Source organism: Symsagittifera roscoffensis, chromosome 1 (assembly GCF_963678635.1).
Source record: "Symsagittifera roscoffensis chromosome 1, txSymRosc1.1, whole genome shotgun sequence".
Taxonomy (NCBI): Eukaryota; Metazoa; Xenacoelomorpha; order Acoela; family Convolutidae; genus Symsagittifera; species Symsagittifera roscoffensis.
This window is the reverse complement of record NC_087062.1, coordinates 41,916,357-41,936,551: the sequence shown is the minus strand read 5'-3', so window position 1 is coordinate 41,936,551 and position 20,195 is coordinate 41,916,357. Positions and strand designations below refer to the sequence as shown.

At 33.2% G+C, this 20,195-nt stretch overlaps 2 protein-coding genes across 2 annotated transcripts in view; one reads left to right on the top strand and one right to left on the bottom strand.

The window, feature by feature from the left end:
• LOC134844621 (huntingtin-interacting protein 1-like) overlaps positions 1–20,195 on the top strand; it is a 477,037-nt gene that overhangs the window by 192,874 nt on the left and 263,968 nt on the right. The gene's annotated exons all lie outside the window — the stretch shown is intronic.
• Positions 10,883–11,452, bottom strand: LOC134857338 (aquaporin-5-like; the record flags this gene model as incomplete). The annotated part of the gene is made up of 2 exons (XM_063873726.1): positions 10,883–11,103; positions 11,314–11,452. Coding segments are annotated over 2 exons (360 nt in total), but the record flags the coding sequence as incomplete, so codon positions are not given.

Here is a 20,195-nt window from a genome sequence, read left to right as displayed (position 1 = left end):
ACTTCTAATTGCCGAAATTGCTTTTCTTTCTTTTTCACCAAGATAGACTTGTAGGGATTTTTCAAACTGTCCTAAATCATTAGTTTTTAGTAGTTGAAAGCACGGCTCAAAATAAATTTTTTCTTTGTAGGATTTTTGGAATCAAACAAATCTCCAAATTTTTGTTTGATTTACTGAGAATTCAATATAATTGTGACTAGTGTCTTTTCTTGAGTACATTTTTGAAGAGTAAACTGATCAGATGAGGAGAAATGAGAGAAATGATTTTGAGATAAAATGAAAAGGGAAGTAAACAATATGAGTAATCGCAATTTCCATATATGGAAGTAGTACCAAATATGGAAGGTTTTATATGAGTTTTCCCTATATGGAAAGTGTGTAGGCGTTACTTCTCCTATAAAAATCCACAATTTTCTGCAAAAATCATTTTTCCCAATGGCAGGTGCTATGTGTCAAGCTCTTAGTAAACCAAGATTATTGTGTGTCTACCCACAATTCTTTATGTTCTTTGGAGAATTTTAAGTTCCATTTGGTTTTAATAGGAACTTCTTTTAACCAGGTTTTGCAGAGATTAGATAAATAAATTTATATTAATCAGCAAATTGATTGTCTCTACGCTTTGTTCAAACACAGATTCCATTCAAGTACTGTTACATCAAGCTGAGAAGTGTTCAACCAGCTTAATTGAGCAGTTCAACATAAATTACGATGGAAAGGAGCCAAAAAGATACCTAGTATTGCAAAGAAACGACTAATTCGGAAAAAAAATTGAGAGACATTATTTAAGTTCTAGACAAAAATTTTCAAGCAACCTCATGGTTCAGAGTTTCAGGACAAACTCAAAAAATTCAAAATTTAAAATATGAGTCTGATTTGTTGAAGATTATTGATTGTTTTATTGATTGTCATGGTTCTGTGAATAGTGATTATGTAAGTTTTGTGATAAAATAATCAACTGTCTCACAATGTTTTCTTAGTAGTTTGCCCTGATAAGTTTATAAAAACTAAGCTTTGGTGCAGAAACACTTAGTTCAGATAAAAATATAAACCAATTTACAAACAAATGGGAAACCTGAAACTATGTGTAAAAAGACAAAAATTGAGTTAATTTTCGAGTTCTTTGTCACTTTCTTCTTCATGTGCCACACCATTTTTCTTCTAAACAGAGCTAAGTTATCCTGTTGAACCTTCAATTTTTCTTTCTTGTACCTTGTATCACGAATTGTTTCAATTTTTTGCCAATCAACTAGGTAAATTCCTAAGGGAATGAAACACTTCTTCGGATCTCTGTAGAAGATGTCAATTTCAACCATTTTCCAAAAATTGTCATTTGTAGTAAATGTTCACTTGTAAGCAAATGAAAGCTATTTCCGTAACCCAGATCCACAACTTCATCAAAATTTTTTCCATTTGAATCATATGAATACCCGTGCTTTTTTCTCGAAGGTGACTAGACATTGCCAGTTCTTTTCTAAATTCTCTATTTCTTTTACTCTCGAGTTCTCTTTATTCTGAAAGATCTATGATAATTTGCTCACTAGTCTGGGAGACTTTATTAAATTTGAGAATCTTGACAGTTTCGGTACCAATTTCAAACTGGATGCAGTAACTCGTCCTTTCTGTTATGATTGATTTCAAAATTTGAGATAGATTTCAGTTTCTTTTAAGAGTTCTATTCATGTTGATAGAATGAACTGAACTGTAGAAGTGTTTCAAATGAAATGAAATTTATTTTTTTTCAGCTGTAGATTTTGTTGAATTTCTCAAAAAATATCTGAACTCATTCAAAAATTTTGCAACACTTGGTTGACTTTAATTGTTTTTAAAGGTTTTTGAAGAAAAAGATTTTTTGTTGTCCTGAAACTAATTTCGAAAGGTTTTTTAAAAAGGAAAAATTTCCTGGAAAACTGTTCCTAATAATTACAACCTTGGTTGAGTATCTTTATTTAGATTTAAAAAACTAGCAAATAATTAAAATTCACAAAGTTTTTCATCAATCTCCTCACTTTACAGTTAGTTTCGGAATTCTGATTGGTTAAATTTTAAATGGATAATTCTAGAATTTAGAAGATCCAGAAAAACCTAGAAGTTAATGTGTAATGACTTCTTATAAAATTTTAGGATATTTTCTGTAGATTACAAAAGTTAGAAGATTAAGGAAGTTTATGAATAAGGACGTCAACTTCTCTGGTAGAAATTTTCTACAAATTGTAATGTTTTATATAAAAAAAATTGTAATGACGTCCTTTTTTTAAGTGGAATTACCTTTTTTATTACCTAAATATTTCACAAGACGCCGTCTTAGCTCTGTAGAGAATCATGTCAGACCCTCGAATTGGTTTTTTTTCGAATATTTTTTTTTATGATGATTGAATATTTGTTAAAAGAATCTTGTCAAAATTATTTTTTTTTCCAGCTTGAACAGTTTTTAACATATAAAGAGAGATAGTTTTCTTTACGAGTACTAAAAACTCTCTTAAGAGGTTTTTGCAAGATGCTGAAAAATCTAAGATTTTTTTTGGTAAAATGTATGTTTTTTCTTAGTTTTTTCAAAAATAATGTAAAATTCTAATTTTATTGTCATAGGGCGAAAAATGCAAAATTTCAATGTAAAAAACATGTTGACTTATTTCTTAGAATACTTCTATAATGATTTTTATTGCTATTTCCTATGTTAATACATTGGTTTTCTATTGTTTCTGATCAACGGACATGCAAAAAATAGTTTTCGAAAGGATTAAATTTTGAACAAAAATTTCATAAAGACTAGTAATTAACTGTGCAAGAAAAATTGTAATGATTTATTTTGGTAAGATGCTGAAAGTGTTTCAATTTTTTTCAACAAAACGCAAAAAGTATTTCAATTTTTTTGACAAACTGCAAATTTTGGTTCATCTTTTTTGAACAGATTACGAAAAGAGTTTCGATTTTTTCAAGCCTATGTGAAAAGTGTTTCACTTTTTTCTACAAATGCGAAAAAATTTTCGCTTTTTGAACAAAATGTAAAAAGTGTTTCTTTTTTTTGACAAGGTGCGAAAAGTGTTTCAATTTTTTTGACAAAACGCGAAAAGTGTTTCACTCTTTTCAACAAAATGTGAAAAGTGCTTCAATTTTTTTGACAAGATGTGAAAAGTGTTTTACATGTTTCGATAAAATGCGAAAAGTGTTTCAATTTTTTCTACAAAATGCTAAAAATGTGTGAGTTTTTTGACAAGATATAAAAAAACCATTAGGTAATTTTTTACTTGTCTACAATTTTTCCAATGTTTTTCTATAATATGTGCAAAAATCAATCAAGTTTTTTAACATGTGTGCGATTTCGTAGTGCTAAATTAATTTCTAATTGTTTTTCAATCATTTACCCTGAACTTCTCATCTATTATCATTATTTAAATGAAAATGAAGAAATTAATTAATTACAAAAAACGAAGTTAATACTAAACAACAATTTTTTACAAAATTATTTAATCAAAGAGCTGTCGAGCAGCAGAAGACTTCTGGAGGTTCTCTATAGAACGCAGAGCTGGACGAGGTTCCATCTCTTGTGGTTGTTGTGGAGGGGTGTTTTGAGGGGTCATTGTTTCTGAGAAACCCTCATCTTCATCTATTGTGATGGGGTTATCGGCTGATTCTGCTTCCTCCCAAGGAAAGAGGAAGTCGTCGGCTGGTTGAGACACAAGTCTTGAGTCAGGAATCTCGGGTAGTTCATTCCCACATGCTCAGAAACTTCCTCCACCATTTGCATTTCTTCAAGTTGGTTCTCTGCCATGGGTACTTGTGTCATATGATGCTCGTTGAAATCCCTTCGCATCACTTCCACCATGTGCCAGACTTAGATTGGGATGTCCATTCGTGCCAGAAAAACTCCAGAGACTGTTTCTCGCACTTGAATTTGTACTAGATCAGGCAAAGTTTCTACAGAGTACATGAGGTTGCTGTTTTACAATGAGAAGATCGTTTTGAGCAATAAGTTGAGTTAAAGAGTAAAAACAAAATTAATTTAAAGCTGTGAGGGGGTAGTTGACGGAATAAAAGTTGAAATTAGGGTATTTAGAGGTGAGAGAGGAGGTAGTTAACGGTAGTTTAGTTGAAAATAAACTGATTTTTAGTTAGGAGATAGGAGTATCTTCAACTCGAATGTGTGGGGTTAACCAATCAGAATTGATTTTCCTGATTTGGATTGTAGTCGTGTCTAATCAGAGTTCAGCTTCTTTATATGGAATATTTGGATAAAAGTCCTGTCCAATCGGAAACAAAGCTCCATTTTACGCATTGTCGTTTCCAATCACAAAAATGTTCATTTGTGTTCTGGTAGTTGAATCCAATCAGAAGAAATTTGCTATTTAAGGGTTTAAATCTTCCAAATAAGTAAAAATATACACAAAAACAATCGCAAAAATAAATGACCAAAAGTTAATTGCTGTAAAAATAAGAAATATTGCCGATATAAGTAACAAAAGAATAGCAAACAAGTAGCATTTCCAAAAATTTTTTCATCAAGTTAGTTGAATTTTGTGTATGTTATCAATGAGAAATTGCTGATTTTTGAGTAGATAGTCAAGTTCTTTGACTTTGATCTAAATTTGGGAGAATAACTCAAAGTCGATGAATTTTTTGAAGCAAACATCTGGAAATCTGATTCCAAACGTAATCAAGCAAGGTTTTGAACTTTTAGAATCCCTAAAGAAATGAAGGAATAAAGAACTTCGCTGGGGATTTTTTTATAAATTTGGGTATCGGGTAGGAGATAAGAAGAGTTTTTCATATATTATTGTACGACTTTCTGATTAACTTCAAATTTTCGAGAATAAACAAAATTTCTTTCCTTGTGAAGTGTAATTCAGCCGTAAGTTTAAGGCTTTGATACGCAATATGTGGATCAAAAATAAACTCATTGATTGAGTAAGTTTCTCTAAAAAGACCTTTGCTTAGTCGGATAACTCTGTTTTGTACAAAAAAAACGCCCAAAAACTTTTGAAAAAAGTAAGAGTCAATATCTATTTCATCAAAGAGAAAACCAGTTAGAACTTTTCCTTTTTTCTTGTAAAATAACTCGAGGAAATTCAAATGTTTTTTGATAGACATTTTTCAAATAATGATTAAAGTTTTTAAAAAATGATAAACATTTCACTTTTAGAAAATTCTGGATTCTGATTGGTTGATTTCCATTAAACAGTGTTACTAAAATAATACTCAATTCTAATTGATTGATTTTCTCTAAGCAAAAATAAATAAAACTCATATCATTCTGATTTTCTATTACGTTGAAAGCAATCGCTCTAAACTTTGTATAACTACTTGAAACTTTTTTCAAAAATTTTCATCAATTCAAGGCAAGCAAAAAAAATCTAATAATTTTTTGGGACTTTTTAAATCTCCCAAATTTATAGGTACCAGTTACTTTTATCTAATTCTGCTACAAGCTAAATCTCCAACTGTTTTTTCAGATGCTAGCACTCAACAGGAATGAGAATAGAAATGCGAGGACGCTGGTAAAGAGTACAGTAGAGCCAATGCGGCTTGACATCGCAAGAGTTGAGTGCGCGCATTTATTTTTTGTTCGCAATGTAATTATTATACTTACAACCAGCGAGAAATGAATTTCCATACGAGCAAGAAGCACGTAAAGTCAACCCCAAAGTCAACAAATTGTGTATAATGTGAGAAAAAATTTCCGAGCTACTATTCCCATCAACAACATCGCAAGAAAGATCACGGGTTGAAAGTGAGGAAACGAGTAATTCTGTTGCTAATTTGAATAAAATCTCGGAAAACGAGGAGGATAGTGATCAGCTACGAGATGAGTTGAATACCTGTTAACACCTCTTGACATATACCGAGATGGAAAATGGACGCCACAAGGTGTTCAATTTCAAACTTCAAAACTAGATCCTAATCTAGTTAATGAAAAACTATATCAAGTCTTGGAAAAACTTGATTGTGCAGCAAAAATCAAAATTGCCTTGGGATTTGTGTTATGTATTATAGAAACCGGCAAATATCGTTATTTATACGCTCATGAAAATAAAACACTCTTTGATAAATCTTTACTGCTTTGTACTAAAGCAGACTTGACGATTATACAGAACAAGGTCAATAAGCAAGATATCATTGAAGTTTGTACACAAGAGAGACAAAATACGAAATGGCAATTCAAGCTGATCACTCATGTGACCATTTTTGCCGCCCTACTGAAAAACGTACCCATGGGATGTTCCAGATGTCCAGAACCACTTCTGAGGAATAACCATGTTGGATTTCGGATGCGCTCACGCAACATTCATACAATGACAATTTGAGTTTGTTTCGAGCGCTTGCAGTTCATTTACAGGGAACAACTAATCTTGAAACATCCATCTTTTTGATTTTTTAATCTTTTCTTGAAAATTTGAATTGTGATCCGAAAAAAAGTTTCGTGGAGTTTTGATGGATAATCTACCAATAGTTGAAGATGTAGTAGAGAAAAACATCTTTATCTACAATATCGACATTGAAGATGGAGATTTTGTGGGTGAATTAGCTCGGAGAAGTATCGGTAAATACGAGAATACAATTAAACTTCTACGATACAACAACCACATTTTTTTACCTCAATAACATCGACAACTTCTTCAAATGCTTCCTATGCCGAACTTGGGATACATTTTTCAATCTATCTTAAAATTTCAACAAGCATTTTCTACGATGCAAATACCGAAACCTTTACCAAAACCTTTACCCCAAAAATGTTTACACAATACGAGAGACGTTGTCTGGTAAAACTGGATGGTTTCAATATTGAGTACACCAAAGAACAAACCTTATTCAAAAATGTTGCCACTTTTGACTTTGAGTCATATTGCGTGCCATGCGAAGAACTAAAATCGACAGAAAGTATAACATGGATTGGGAAGCATGAACCAATATCAGTGTCAATCTCATCCAATTTGCTTAATAAACCCATATTTTTATGTGACAAAGATCCAAAATTCCTCATTATTGGCTTTGTGGCAAACTTGGACTTGGAAAAAAAAAGCTGAATTGCAATCAAAATTTCTCGAAACTGAAAATAACATCAAAAAGCGGCTACACACGATTCTCAGCATCCTTAATGAACGAAGAAGTTTCAGTAAGAGTCAAGCAAGCGAGTACGAAGGCGATCGTATGGAGGAAGAGGAAGAAACAGATACATCCACTCATTTTCTCAGGATTCAAAACAATCAATTGATTGATTTGATGCAACATTAAGAGAGGTATACCAAAACTCTGCCAGTATTTAGATTCAACAGTGGTCGGTATGATATAAACCTGATTAAATCATACCTCATTCCCTACCTTATCAATGACAAAGAAATTGAACCTTCAGTTATCAAGAAAGCAAACGACTCGGTTTCCTTCAAATTTGGAGATGTTCAGCTTCTAGACATTATGAAGTTTTTGGGTGGAGCTACTACTTTAGACTCTTTTCTGAAGCTCCCAACAAGCTTGATGAACAACAAATAACGTCGTATGATGACTTCTACAGCAAACTGAAGAATAGCAACCCTCTCGATAAAGAGTCTGACGATTATCAGAAAATTCTCAACACTGGATTAACTAAAGAGCAAGCCTTGAAAAAACTCGGGCTCAAAACAAAACCACCTACGGGATTGAAAAAATACAACTACCATAAATCTGTCTGGGAACAGGAAAAGATGACTACGATTTTCTACAGTGGTATAACAACAAGGATGTTGTTTCTACCCTTGAAGCCATGAAGAAATTGATTGAATTTCATCATGACAAAGGGATAGACATTTTAAAGCTCGGCTGCACACTACCTAATTTAGCAAATATCTGTGGTCCCTCAATTGATTTCACAATGAAAGCAGTAGCACACGAAACCTTTATTCGAAAATCAAACAACTTGTGTAAATCAGTCGTTGGTATTGATGCTTGTCAACTCTACCCTTATTCTATGTGTCAGGATATGCCCACAGGTTTGTAAACGAGATGGGACTACAATGAAGAAACACAAAATTTCAAGGCTAGGCAAAATCGAGTTTGAACGTTTGAAAATTTGGTCATGTCATACTTTCAAGCAACCAGACCTGAATGCAAAATTGAGAGTTACTACACTACAGGAATGCAGAAAAAAATTGATTGCTTTAGGGTTGATGGTTATTGCAACCATTGTAAGACTCTCTTTAAAGCAATGGGCCGTTATTTCCTTTTTTGCCCTTGTGAAGAAGGTAGACCGAGCCTAACTGATGATGATATCAAACAAGGAACCAAGAAAAGAGAAATAGATGAGCCTCGAAAAGATTACATTCGAGAGAAAAGATTTCCAATAAAAGAAATATGGGAGTGTAGTTGGTGGGATCAATTTAAAAACAATGTAGACGTAAAAAATCACGTTAGAACTCACTTTTCCTTCAAATCACTAGAACAAAACATTAAAAATTAAACAATGTTTGGGTACGTACAATGCGATCTGAGTGTTCCAGATGAGCTCAAAGCAAAATTTTCCAATTTCCTACCTATTTTCGAAAATATTGATCTTACCAGAAACGATATTGGGGAATATCTGAAAATATAGGCGGAAAAAAACGATTTGTTAAAACAACTGCAACGGATGTTGATATCGAGCTTCAAGTTAACCAGCGGAAAACCTATCACATCACTTTTCAACTTTTACTTGGATCTTGGTCTACAGTGTACAAAAACTCATCGATTCGTACAATACACACCGCGTAAAGTATTCAACAGTTTTGTTCAGTTTGTTGTTGATGCTAGGCGAGCCGGCGATGAAAATCCATTATCTGGCGTAGTAGTCGAAACAATGAATCTTCTATGAAATACTTCCTACGGCTATCAAATAATGGACAGATCAAAACATACAATAAAAAAATATCTTGGAGACAAAAAACCCATAAAGCTATCAATAACCAATTCTTCAAGAGACTTAATATCGTGGCAAAAGATTTGTATGAAGTGGAGCTTGTTAAATCCACTATAGAGCATTGTGAACCAATCACAGTAGGATTCTTTATACTACAGTATGCCAAGTTGAGAATTTTGGAGCTGTATTGTAACTTTTTCGATAAATTTTGTAAATTTTGCGATGTCAACAAATTCGAATATTTCGAAACGGATACAGATTCCCTCTATTTGGCTCTGACAGAAGAAGGTTTAGATGAATGTATCTTTCCCAGCAAGCGAGCAGAATGGACTGAAAAGCGAAGCAAGGACTGTCGAGACGATTTCAGAGCAGATGCGAAAAACAATTTTTTCCCCCGTACTTGTTGCTCTCAACATAAGAAACATGACAATAGAGAACCAGGATTGTTCGAGGAGGAGTTCAGATGCACCGAAATGTTATGCCTGTGCCGTAAAACCTATTGCTGTTATGATAGTAAACGTCAAAAGTATAAATTTAGCAGTAAAGGACTAAACAACCGCATTAGAAGACTCTGGAGATGGCCCGATGGCAAAATATTGACAAGTTTTGGATGAGGCAGTGAATTTGAAGTCAACAAATAGAGGATTTAAAACGATTAACCATTCAGTCGCACCTTATGAACAAACTAAAAAAGGACTGAGCTATTTTTACCCTAAGCAGGAAGTTGAATGGGATGGAATACATACTAAACCTCTAAATTTGTAAAAGCTTATGTAGTAAAATTGTATACGATGCTGTGAATTAATAGGTTTTCTCTGTAATTAATTTTTTTTTCAAAAATTCTTTTTAAACGCTACGTTTGCGTTAACAATATATTGTTTTTCGATTAAGAAAATATTTAGAATCTGCAACATTGGCAAAATCGAGCGCCAAAAAATTCGGGTACCATTTTATCATCTGAAACCTTAGCATCTTAATACATTAGGAATCCTATTCCCTATCATAATGAGTTCTTAATTCCCTACAATGAATTTCTAATACATAGGGAAATCTATACACTATACATGGGAAATTCGGGCGCCAAAAAAACTTAACATCTGAAACTTACCATCTGAAACCTGGTATCTTAATACATTGGGAAATCTATAGCCAATGTTAATACATAGGGTGATGACCGGATACTCTATAGCCTATGTTAATACACCCCCTTCCCCCGGGCTGAATTCATCCAACATATACTACTCTTTCATTTGAAAGCTACTAGAATGATTCAAAGTTTTAGCGATAACTTTCTACGGAACCATTACTGAAATAGCTCTGAAATATCGCGGGTTTAGGTAAGCAAAAAAATTTTGAATTACAAATAAACCAGCGCTGGAAAACAACAATCACTGAGATACTATAGAAAAACGATAATTAACGGAGAGATTTCAACCCGGGTGAGGTTTTTGCAACTTTATTTTGCAAAACTAGAGGATCGAATTTTTCTTCTTTTACGAACAATTAGTTTCATCAACACTTAGACATAAAATTTTCAACAATATCTTTTTTCACGTGGACCCAAAACTAGTTTATTTTTTCAGCTACGCTCTGCTAAACTCTCAAAAATTGGTTTCAAGGAGTTACCAAATTATTATGCGTTTAAAAATGCCAGTTTAAACCATTTGCGGTTCAATGCTCTCACTGAGGACGTTTCAAGTCTTCTGAAGAACTATTTTTCTTAGTTTATTCTGAAGAAAAAGTTCCTTTGCTGGAGAACTAACTTCCGGTGGTTAAAACTGATGGTAATTTTAGACCCAGAAAAATGTGGTAAGTACTTAAAAATGAAAATTGTTTTTTTTATGGTAGCTGAAAAGTTTTTCTTCCTTTTTGCCTAAAAATTATCCAAAAATGGTTTTTAGAAAAAAAAACTTTTTAGAGGGTGAAAAAGTTGATGTTTGTACTCTAGTGCAGTTCTCATTGTAAAGTTTTGAGCTAAAAGTTAATTATCTTCGTGTGTGTCTTCGTATTTCTTAAATGAGCTTATAGCATTTTCCAGTCAGTGCTGCATGCCTCAAACTTATCTGGCTCTGGTTTTGAGACTACCATCACAACTAGAATCAGGAAACACGTTGCAACAAACTCTATAACCAAGCCTTTGGTCCAACTGACACCTGGAGCCAGTCTCGTTGCCCCCAGATTTGTTTGCTCAACCCAATCATCTGGTCCAGTCCAGTAAGCTAGACCAGATGCCGCGATTGATCCTGTTAATAGAGAGCAAATGCGTGTTTACAGCAAAAAAAACTCGCGATACTTCATGGAAAAAACAATTTTTTGGGAACAGTTGAACAAGTTCAAATTCTTTTTATGGAAACATTCAAACATTTCGAAAAGCCTAAACGCCCACTTTTCGCCGTTTTCTTTCTTCACGAAAAGTCTTTCCTGGTTCGGGTTTAAAGTAAAGTGAAGAAAACCTGTTAGTTGAGCTGGTAGATAAAACAGCAATTGTACTATGCTGCAGCGTCTGATTAATAACATGGAAATAGTAACAGCAGGATTAAGATAACATCCAGATACAGGTCCGATTAGTGCCACTAAAATAGCCAACACCCCCCCCAAATGTCAATGCAGGCGAAACCAGACTATCAATTTGCTTCCCTTGTGCATCGTCGCTTGTGTTTTGACTACAAATGACGCTGAGCAGACCGGCAAAAACTAACAGGAATGTTCCGAAGAACTCGTAAATTACTTTTCTCCAGAACTTTGGATCTGTTATTTCTTCTTTTGCTATTTGAAGGCTTGATTTGTCGTTCGAGCCAAAGTATTCCATCCTTGTAATCAAACTGTTGTTTAGTAAACAAGAAATTTACTGATTCAATTTATTTTTTTCACAATCGGTGCAACAAACCAATTGCAGTTTGTTCACGAAAAATTGAATCGTGTGATGAAGTTTCTTAAATGAAATTCCTTTCACGGTAGTTTTTTCTCAAGCAATCAGAAACTCAAGCAAAATAATGTAAACTGCAATTGTCAATAAGTTTAATCATTAAAGGGTTTATTATTTGAACTGTTCAGCGCTAAACTGAGCAACGTTTCAGAAGAAAGTGAAGTTGAAGTTCCGCATTAGAACTGTTTCCCTCTTTTCTGTTGAGCCATGGTTATAATTGATTAAAAGTCAATTGAATTTTTTTCGAAACAAAATTTGACTCAGAGGTAGAAGCGGAGCGATACAACACAAAATAAAATATATAAGCAGTCGAGAAAAATGAGAAACGAACGTCGAAAAAAACTAGGTGATTCAAATTTTTTGTAAGTCTCGATAAAAAATAACTAGGGGCACAGCTAAAGCTGGAGGTACGTGTTTGATTTTTTTTGAATTTGTACTGATGCGGGATGAAATACTGATCCCTACTAAAATAAGTTAAATGAGTAAAATTTTTTGAGATATTTAGAAGATAAAACATTTTTTTTTGCTTTAGCCGCTTCTGCAAGAACGTTGTTGCAACCGTTTTTTTTTGTTTGAACCCTTCATCTCGATTTGATAGGGTAGTTTTGAGAAAAGTCAAAAACTTTTCAAAAACAATCAATTAAAAAAATTGTTTTTCTGAAATTCATTAATTTTTTTCTGCAGAAAATAAGTTGCGGCCGCTGGAGCAGAGAGGATTCCCAAAATCGAATTTCTCTATTGAACACTAAACCTAAGAATTGGCAGATTGGTTTCCAGAAAAATCAGAAAAATTCCAAAAACGGTCAAGTTTGAAAACTTTGAATTTTTTGAAGGCTATAACTTTTTCTAAAAAAAACTGTGCGTAGCCAGTTCTTTAAGTTTGCTTCAAAAATTCTAATATTTTGGTTAAACCCTTGATATCAGATTTTGCAGGATTTTATTTGAGAACAGTAAAAAAAAATTCCAAAAAACTGTCAAAAAAAATGACTTTCTCGAGAATCATTTCTTTATGTGTAAAACATTTAAGCGTAGCCGCTAATGCAGAAGAGATTCACTCAACCCACTCAACCTGTCATTTTCGTTGAAACCAAAAACCCAGATTTGGGATTGTAGGCATTGAGAAAAACCGAAAAATTTCCAAGAAACCGTCCACAAATGAAAATTTTGACATTTTCGAGAATCATAATTTTTTTGTATGTAAAACTCGGAGCAGCAGTTTATGCACAAAACGTTCACTCAACCTGTGATTTCCGTTGAACCTATCAACCCAAATTTGGGATGCTAGTTTTTGAGAAAAATCAAAAGTTTGAAAAAACGGTATAAAGCCGCAAGTATTATTTTTCCGAGTGTCAAAACTTATCGTGTAAGAAAATTTGAGCGTGGTAGCTTATGCTAAGAAATTTTTCACAACTCTTTGTTTTGGATTGAAACTATAATTTTAGACTGGGGAGTCCCCCTGAAACTACAATGAACAAAATTTGCAGCTGCTATGTTACTTCCTTACAACACAAGAAAAATCCGTGATGTGCCACCTGAGCCAACAAAGATTGAGCAGACAATTGAAAGCACAAATTAATTTTTAATGTTTTTTTTTCAGTTTCAGACATACTGTTAAAAAAAGGTCCTATTGGGACTCGAACCGCAGACTTTAGGGTCCAGAAGAAACTGCGTTTCATCCAGGCAACAAATTAAGGAACCTGGAAGTCGTTCCAGGTTCAGAAATATAGAGAAAGAGAAAAAATGTTCACTGGAAAAAACGATTGCTCCCGATCACAAGACACTTGCTCTCGCATGTCTAAAAATAACTTAAAAAACAGTTAATCATTTAGTTTGAAAAATGTAGCCTTTTTTTAAAAAAAAATTATAAACTATTTAAAATATTAACATTATAAACCATATTCAAAAGAAAAATTTTGATAAAATAGAGACTGATCATGAAACTTTAATATAACGGATTATTAACCATGAAACTTCAGTGCAGAGTTGAATGAAAGATCTTGACCTTTCTTAACTTCCTGTCTATGATCTTTGAGCTGTATCATTAGAGATAAATCTTGCCATGTAGTCATTTACTTTGCTCTGTTATTAGCTCAGAGAGCTTTGTGTACAAGAGCAGTGTTTACTTATTTTAAACCATCAAAACATATATATTTATATTCTTTGACCTTAGTTTGCGGGGTTGAATAAAAGGTCTAATTTGACCTTGCCTACCTTCAAGTCTCTGACTTTTTGAGCCGCATCATTGGAGAAAAATCTTGCCAAATAATTATTTATTGTCCTCTTTTGATAGCTCAGAGAGCTTTTGTGTTCAAGAGCAGTATTTATTTATTTTAAACCATCAAAACCTATATATTTACATTCTTTGACCTTAGTTTGCGGGGTTGAATGAAAGGTCTAACTTGACCTTGCCTACCTTCAAGCCCCTGATTTTTTGAGCCGAATCATTAGAGAAAAACCTTGCCAAGTAATTATTTAATGTCTTCTTTTGATAGCTCAAAAAGCGTTGTGTATATGAGCCGTGATTACATATTTTAAACCCTCACAATAAGTATATTTAGAGATTTTGACTTTTATTCACGGGATTAAATGAAAGGTCGAATCTGATCTTGCCTAAGTTCCTATATCTGACATTTTTAGTTGAATAATTAGAAACAAATTTAACAATGTATTAATCTATGCTGCTCTTTTGTTAGCTCAGAGAGCTTTGTGTACATGAGTAGTGATTACATGCTTTAAATGTAGAACATAAGCAAAGATTTTTTTGACATTTATAAGTTTTTGCTCCGGTATATTCGTGGGCTCCACAGTGTTCTCATGCCAAAATGTTAACCAAAAACGAATCTATCTAAACTGCTCGTGTTGTATTTGGATTTTAAAAGTATAGCGCGCATGATTTACGCGAGGCAATTTATACGGCATACAATTCGTTCCAAATTGATTTCAGGCAAGCTATTTGGTCATAATGGTTCCGTTCCATACTTGACTCAAAATTTGATATTATCAGCCTAACGTTCATAGTTTTTCATTATTCCATTATGCAAAAGCTATTGCAGACCAGTTATTGGGCAGTCGCAACTTTCAGGACTTTGCCCTGATACGAGCAGTCTTGTTTTAATATCTTATCAATGAAACTATTTCCTCGGTCAAACACAGTCGGATTCTTTTTTCTCAATTAATATTTTTTTCAATCGAAACGTTTTCTTCTTTCATACTCGGTCAAAACGTTTGTCCTTGGTTGAACAAAATGACAACATACATAAATTGGTCAAAATGATTTAAAAATGTCAAGCCTGGGTCGATATGGTCAAAACATACCAACTTTTGTTCGACTCTGTCGTATCATAAATCGCAAATCTTGATCATGTCTGTCCAGGTTAACCTTCTTTTGGTCAAATCAGTCGGTGTTAATGTTTTTTTGGTTGCGTTGGTTTTGGTCAAATTTCCTTGAGTCCTGCAGTTTGGTCTTCAATTTCTAAAAATACTGAATATCGGTCGCGCAGCGGTCTGAAAAGGCGCAATTTTTGTCGTAACATATTTTAAATTATCCTATGTTTTCTTTAATTTTGACTCAAATTGTGTCACCAAAACAATGCAAACGCTAGTCATGCAAACGCTAGTTAGTTTGATCCATATAACAGTTCGATTTTCTCATTTTTAAACCAAATCTAGTCGTTACAAAGGGTCAATTTTAGTCTTCAGGCCACTATCCTTCCGAAACAATGTGGGGTGCAGTTATACGTTTTTGGTACATTTTGACAACCTGACCTTGTACCAATTACGTAAGAGTTAGTAGGAGCTCTGAAAAAGTTTCTAAAACAAGCTGTAAACAGTATATAAAACGACAGACAATTAATTTTATCTCTCTCCTCTCACTTTCTCTCTCTTTTTTTCTCTCTTAAACAGGCAAAGAATCATTATTTGCGCGTTTTAATCAGATGATTCTATAGCACTGCGTCTAACTAAAAAACCAACAGCAACCGGTGTCTGTTCAAATTTCGTAAAATTTTCAGACCGGTAAACTACAAAACAATAATTAAAAAAAGAGAAAAAATTGATGGAGCTCTTCAAAAGTGTTTCTTTTTTCGGACGAGCATCCAATACGGATTAAAATTAAGACTTACATTAGTTAAAAATCACTTTAACTTTTTTTAATGTCGGAGAAACAAATCAGTAGCTCAAAAAACTAAAAACTAAAAGCACTCTTAAGCTATCCCCGCTGAATGTCATTCCGAAAATCATATATTTTCAGAACAAATTTTCTCGACACCGAGACAGCTTTTGATAAAATCATCTCAAATCTTAATCAATTTCGGCTCAAATTGTTTCACCAAAAACAACGCAAAAGCTACCGCCTAAGTTTTAGATCAAATAAATTTAGAGACTCGTTTGTTTTGATCCAGTTCGAATCACAGTGCAATTCACTCAGTTTCTTAGGCAAACTTAGTCGTTACAAATGGTCAATTTTGGTTTTCAGGTTGCTATTATTTCTAAGCAATGTGGGCTGCTGCCAATTTTTAATGGTACGTTTTGAAAACTGTTTTTGTACCATTTACATTTACCTGACCGATTTATGGTTCAAGCTTTGGATATACCCACTAAATCAAGCAGGAGAAAGTATACCAAAGTCAAATGCCTGATAAATTGATTACATAATGAGATATATATATATATATATATATATATATATATATATATATATATATATATATATATACTGCTTTGGTTTTCATAAAAGACAAAAATATTTCCAGTAGCACCATATTTTAGAAAAACCATTAGAAGTAACCAATTGCTGTGCCAGTATCATAGAACTTTTCAACTACTGCAAATTTTGCAAAAACAAAAATAAAAAACGAAAAAAAAAAAGGATTTATTTATTGGAAAATGGTTCCTTGTCATGATTCGACTTCGGTAAATTCTACAAAATCAAAGCTAAAGAAGAGAAAAAAATTGATCCATTTTTTCAAAACTGTTTCGTTTTGGACGGGTAGCAGAAACAGATAATAGTTAAAGTTTAAGTTAGTTAGTAATCACTATATTTTTAAAATGCAGAAAAAACAATTAAGTAGCTGAAAAAACTGAACATCGATCTGAGAGTATCGCCGCTGTATATAATTTTGAACAACACATGAGTTCGGAACCGTTTTTTCGACGCGGAGGTACTCTGCATGGTTTTTGGTAAGAAGTAGAAAAACAATTGGGTGGGCTGTATTATGATATATCACTCGTCCTTGCGTAACGTTATTTTTTTATATCTTCATTTGCATGGAAAAATACAACTTAGACTAAATTTGTTTCTTACTCTCATACGATGTGGTAAAAAAAATCAGAAGCAAGCCAGAAAACGATTTGATGTATTCTAAAACGTTTTAACGAAGAGCAGATTTTGCAAAAAAAATCAAGTTTCACTTAGCATACGACAGCTGAAAAACAACAAAAAGTAGCTATAAGACAGCTTGAAATGAGTTTGAATAAGTGAACAGAGCCGAAAGCTGCAGTACTCCGCTTTCTATATTTTGATTGTGGAGATATATTAGACAATCGATGTGGAAAAGTTCCCTTTTCAATTTTCCATTTTCATAGATGCTGTCTTACCGTAACGTATGGGCTTTTCTAGAATCCGAACGGATTGTCTATCTGTATCTCAGTAAATCTAAGTAAGAAAATTAACTGAACTTAGACTAAATTTGTTTCTTACTCTCATACGATGTGGTAAAAAAAAATCAGAAGCAAGCCAGAAAACGATTTGATGTATTCTAAAACGTTTTAACGAAGAGCAGATTTTGCAAAAAAAATCAAGTTTCACTTAGCATACGACAGCTGAAAAACAACAAAAAGTAGCTTTAATATTTCAAGAGAACGCACTAAGAGTCTTGAAAAAAATGGAATTTCCCGAAGACGTCCGGAAAGAGTCTCAGGGGTGCAACTCTGACCTCAGACAACATAGGTCAATGCTAGCTCCTAAATAGTCTGTTAGACCTGCTTTAAGCTAGCATAGGCTTGAATGTTATATAAAAGCAGCAAGAATAGCGCTTCAATTGTGCTATAAAAAATGTTGTTTCCACCATGCAACCAACAGACTTTGCGGTGGAAGTTTTCAATGAAATGCTCAAAACTTTAGCCTAAAAAAAATGGCCACGTACAATAAACAAAACCAGGCTGTTTAAATTATTGCAGAATCTTGTATGTTCCGATTGTTTTTCAAAATATCAGCAGTAGTTTATTTAGTAAATCAAGTTAAAAAAATAAAAATTATTTATTTTAAAGATGTTTCATCTTTGCTCCTAACTCTTCGATGGAATCTATCATAGACGAAAAAACGAATGTGCAAAAAAAAACAGCCAGCCAGATTTCAGTATTCCAAATTTGTAAAGAAAGCGTGAAAATCCCCAAAAAAGTAAGCATTTCGAGTGACTTAATATTAATGATGGCCAAATATAAAACCGACATAAATATGCAAAGTTTTCAAATAGTCACTGACTGCCTTCCAATTAAAACAATTTTTTAAGGGTTTCCTGATAAAAGAAGCAAAACTTCCTTTTATTTATTTCCTTTTAGTTGAACGGCAACTGATTCATTTTGATGATTGACGTTCGACTATTTTTTTTATCGATGAGTCTTTAACTGTTTAATGCGTTTTATCGAGATAGTTTAAGTCAGCCTTGTACTATAATAGTCGAAGAGCCTATTTGGTTCTTCGACCATTAGAATACAAGGCTGACTTCAACTATCCTGATAAAACGTATTAAGCAATTAAGACAAAATTTGCTTAGATTTTCAGCAAAATTAATATGGCGCTCTTTGTTTTGCAAAAATTGGACCCAAAATTTTATCCCAAAAACTGGATCATTTTTTTAAAATTTTTTAGTCAATCAAGAACTACGCCAAAACTATTTAGTCAAACACTGATGCAAGTATGTCACAAGAAGCCTCTTACGCAGCTCAAGACATCTTTCAAAAACTCTTTGGTATACTCTCCCCAAAACAATAGCGCAAAATGTTTAAGAATTGCTTTTAAAAGAAATTGGTGTTTAATATGACAAAACAACCTTTTTCTCTCAAAACTTTGCAAAACACAAAACGTCATTATGTTTTTGCTGGAATTTTAAGCAAACTTTTTAAGCAAACTTTTTAAGCAAAACTTTAAGCAAACTGGAATTTTAAGCAATCGTTTTTCAGCTGAAGTTAACCCAGTTTGACAAATAAAAACGCATTTAATTTCAAGCTAGTGCATTTTGTCTGGACGATTTAACTCAGCATTGTAGCCCAAGCGCAACGCATATGACGTTTTTTTTGTTTCTCCATTAGAACATATGACGTAACACATAACAAATTGTTTGATGAGCTTAGAGTGACTTTTTTTCACTATAACAAATTCATAACATTTCAAAACCGTGTTCCCTTCTTTTTCGCTTTCCCTTTTTTCATTCATTTTTAACAATGTCCTTGTTTTGATTGAATAATGGTAGTTTTGTAGAATTCGCACTAGAGAAAAAACTGATGAAGTAGAGTCCTCTCAAGACTGTTGGGAGTGGAGTAAGATGAAGAGAGAGTAGTTAATTATAAAGGCACGGTAAAGAAATTAATCAGCAAATGTGTTTTGAGATAAAGGAGAAAATGAGGAAATATGAAAAGATTCAAAAAAACGAAAAATTCAATCCTATGCAAATTAATTATAGGAATAATTAAACAGGAACAAATATTTTATTCATGCCTTTTGACAAAAAATGGCTCTTTTACGCTTTCTTCTTCACATTTGAGTTGAAATAAAAATAAAAAATTATTTCAACATGTTAGTTCATTCGCCATGCAAAGTTTCATTGCTATAAGACAGCTTGAAATGAGTTTGAATAAGTGAACAGAGCCGAAAGCTGCAGTACTCCGCTTTCTAGATTTTGATTGTGGAGATATATAAGAAAATCGATGTGGAAAAGTTCCCTTTTCAATTTTCCATTTTCATAGATGCTGTCTTACCGTAACGTATGGGCTTTTCTAGAATCCGAACGGATTGTCTATCTGTATCTCAGTAAATCTGAGTAAGAAAATAAACTAAACTTAGACTAAATTTGTTTCTTACTCTCATACGATGTGGTAAAAAAAATCAGAAGCAAGCCAGAAAACGATTTGATGTATTCTAAAACGTTTTAACGAAGAGCAGATTTTGCTAAAAAAAATCAAGTTTCACTTAGCATACGACAGCTGAAAAACAACAAAAAGTAGCTATAAGACAGCTTGAAATGAGTTTGAATAAGTGAACAGAGCCGAAAGCTGCAGTACTCCGCTTTCTATATTTTGATTGTGGAGATATATTAGACAATCGATGTGGAAAAGTTCCCTTTTCAATTTTCCATTTTCATAGATGCTGTCTTACCGTAACGTATGGGCTTTTCTAGAATCCGAACGGATTGT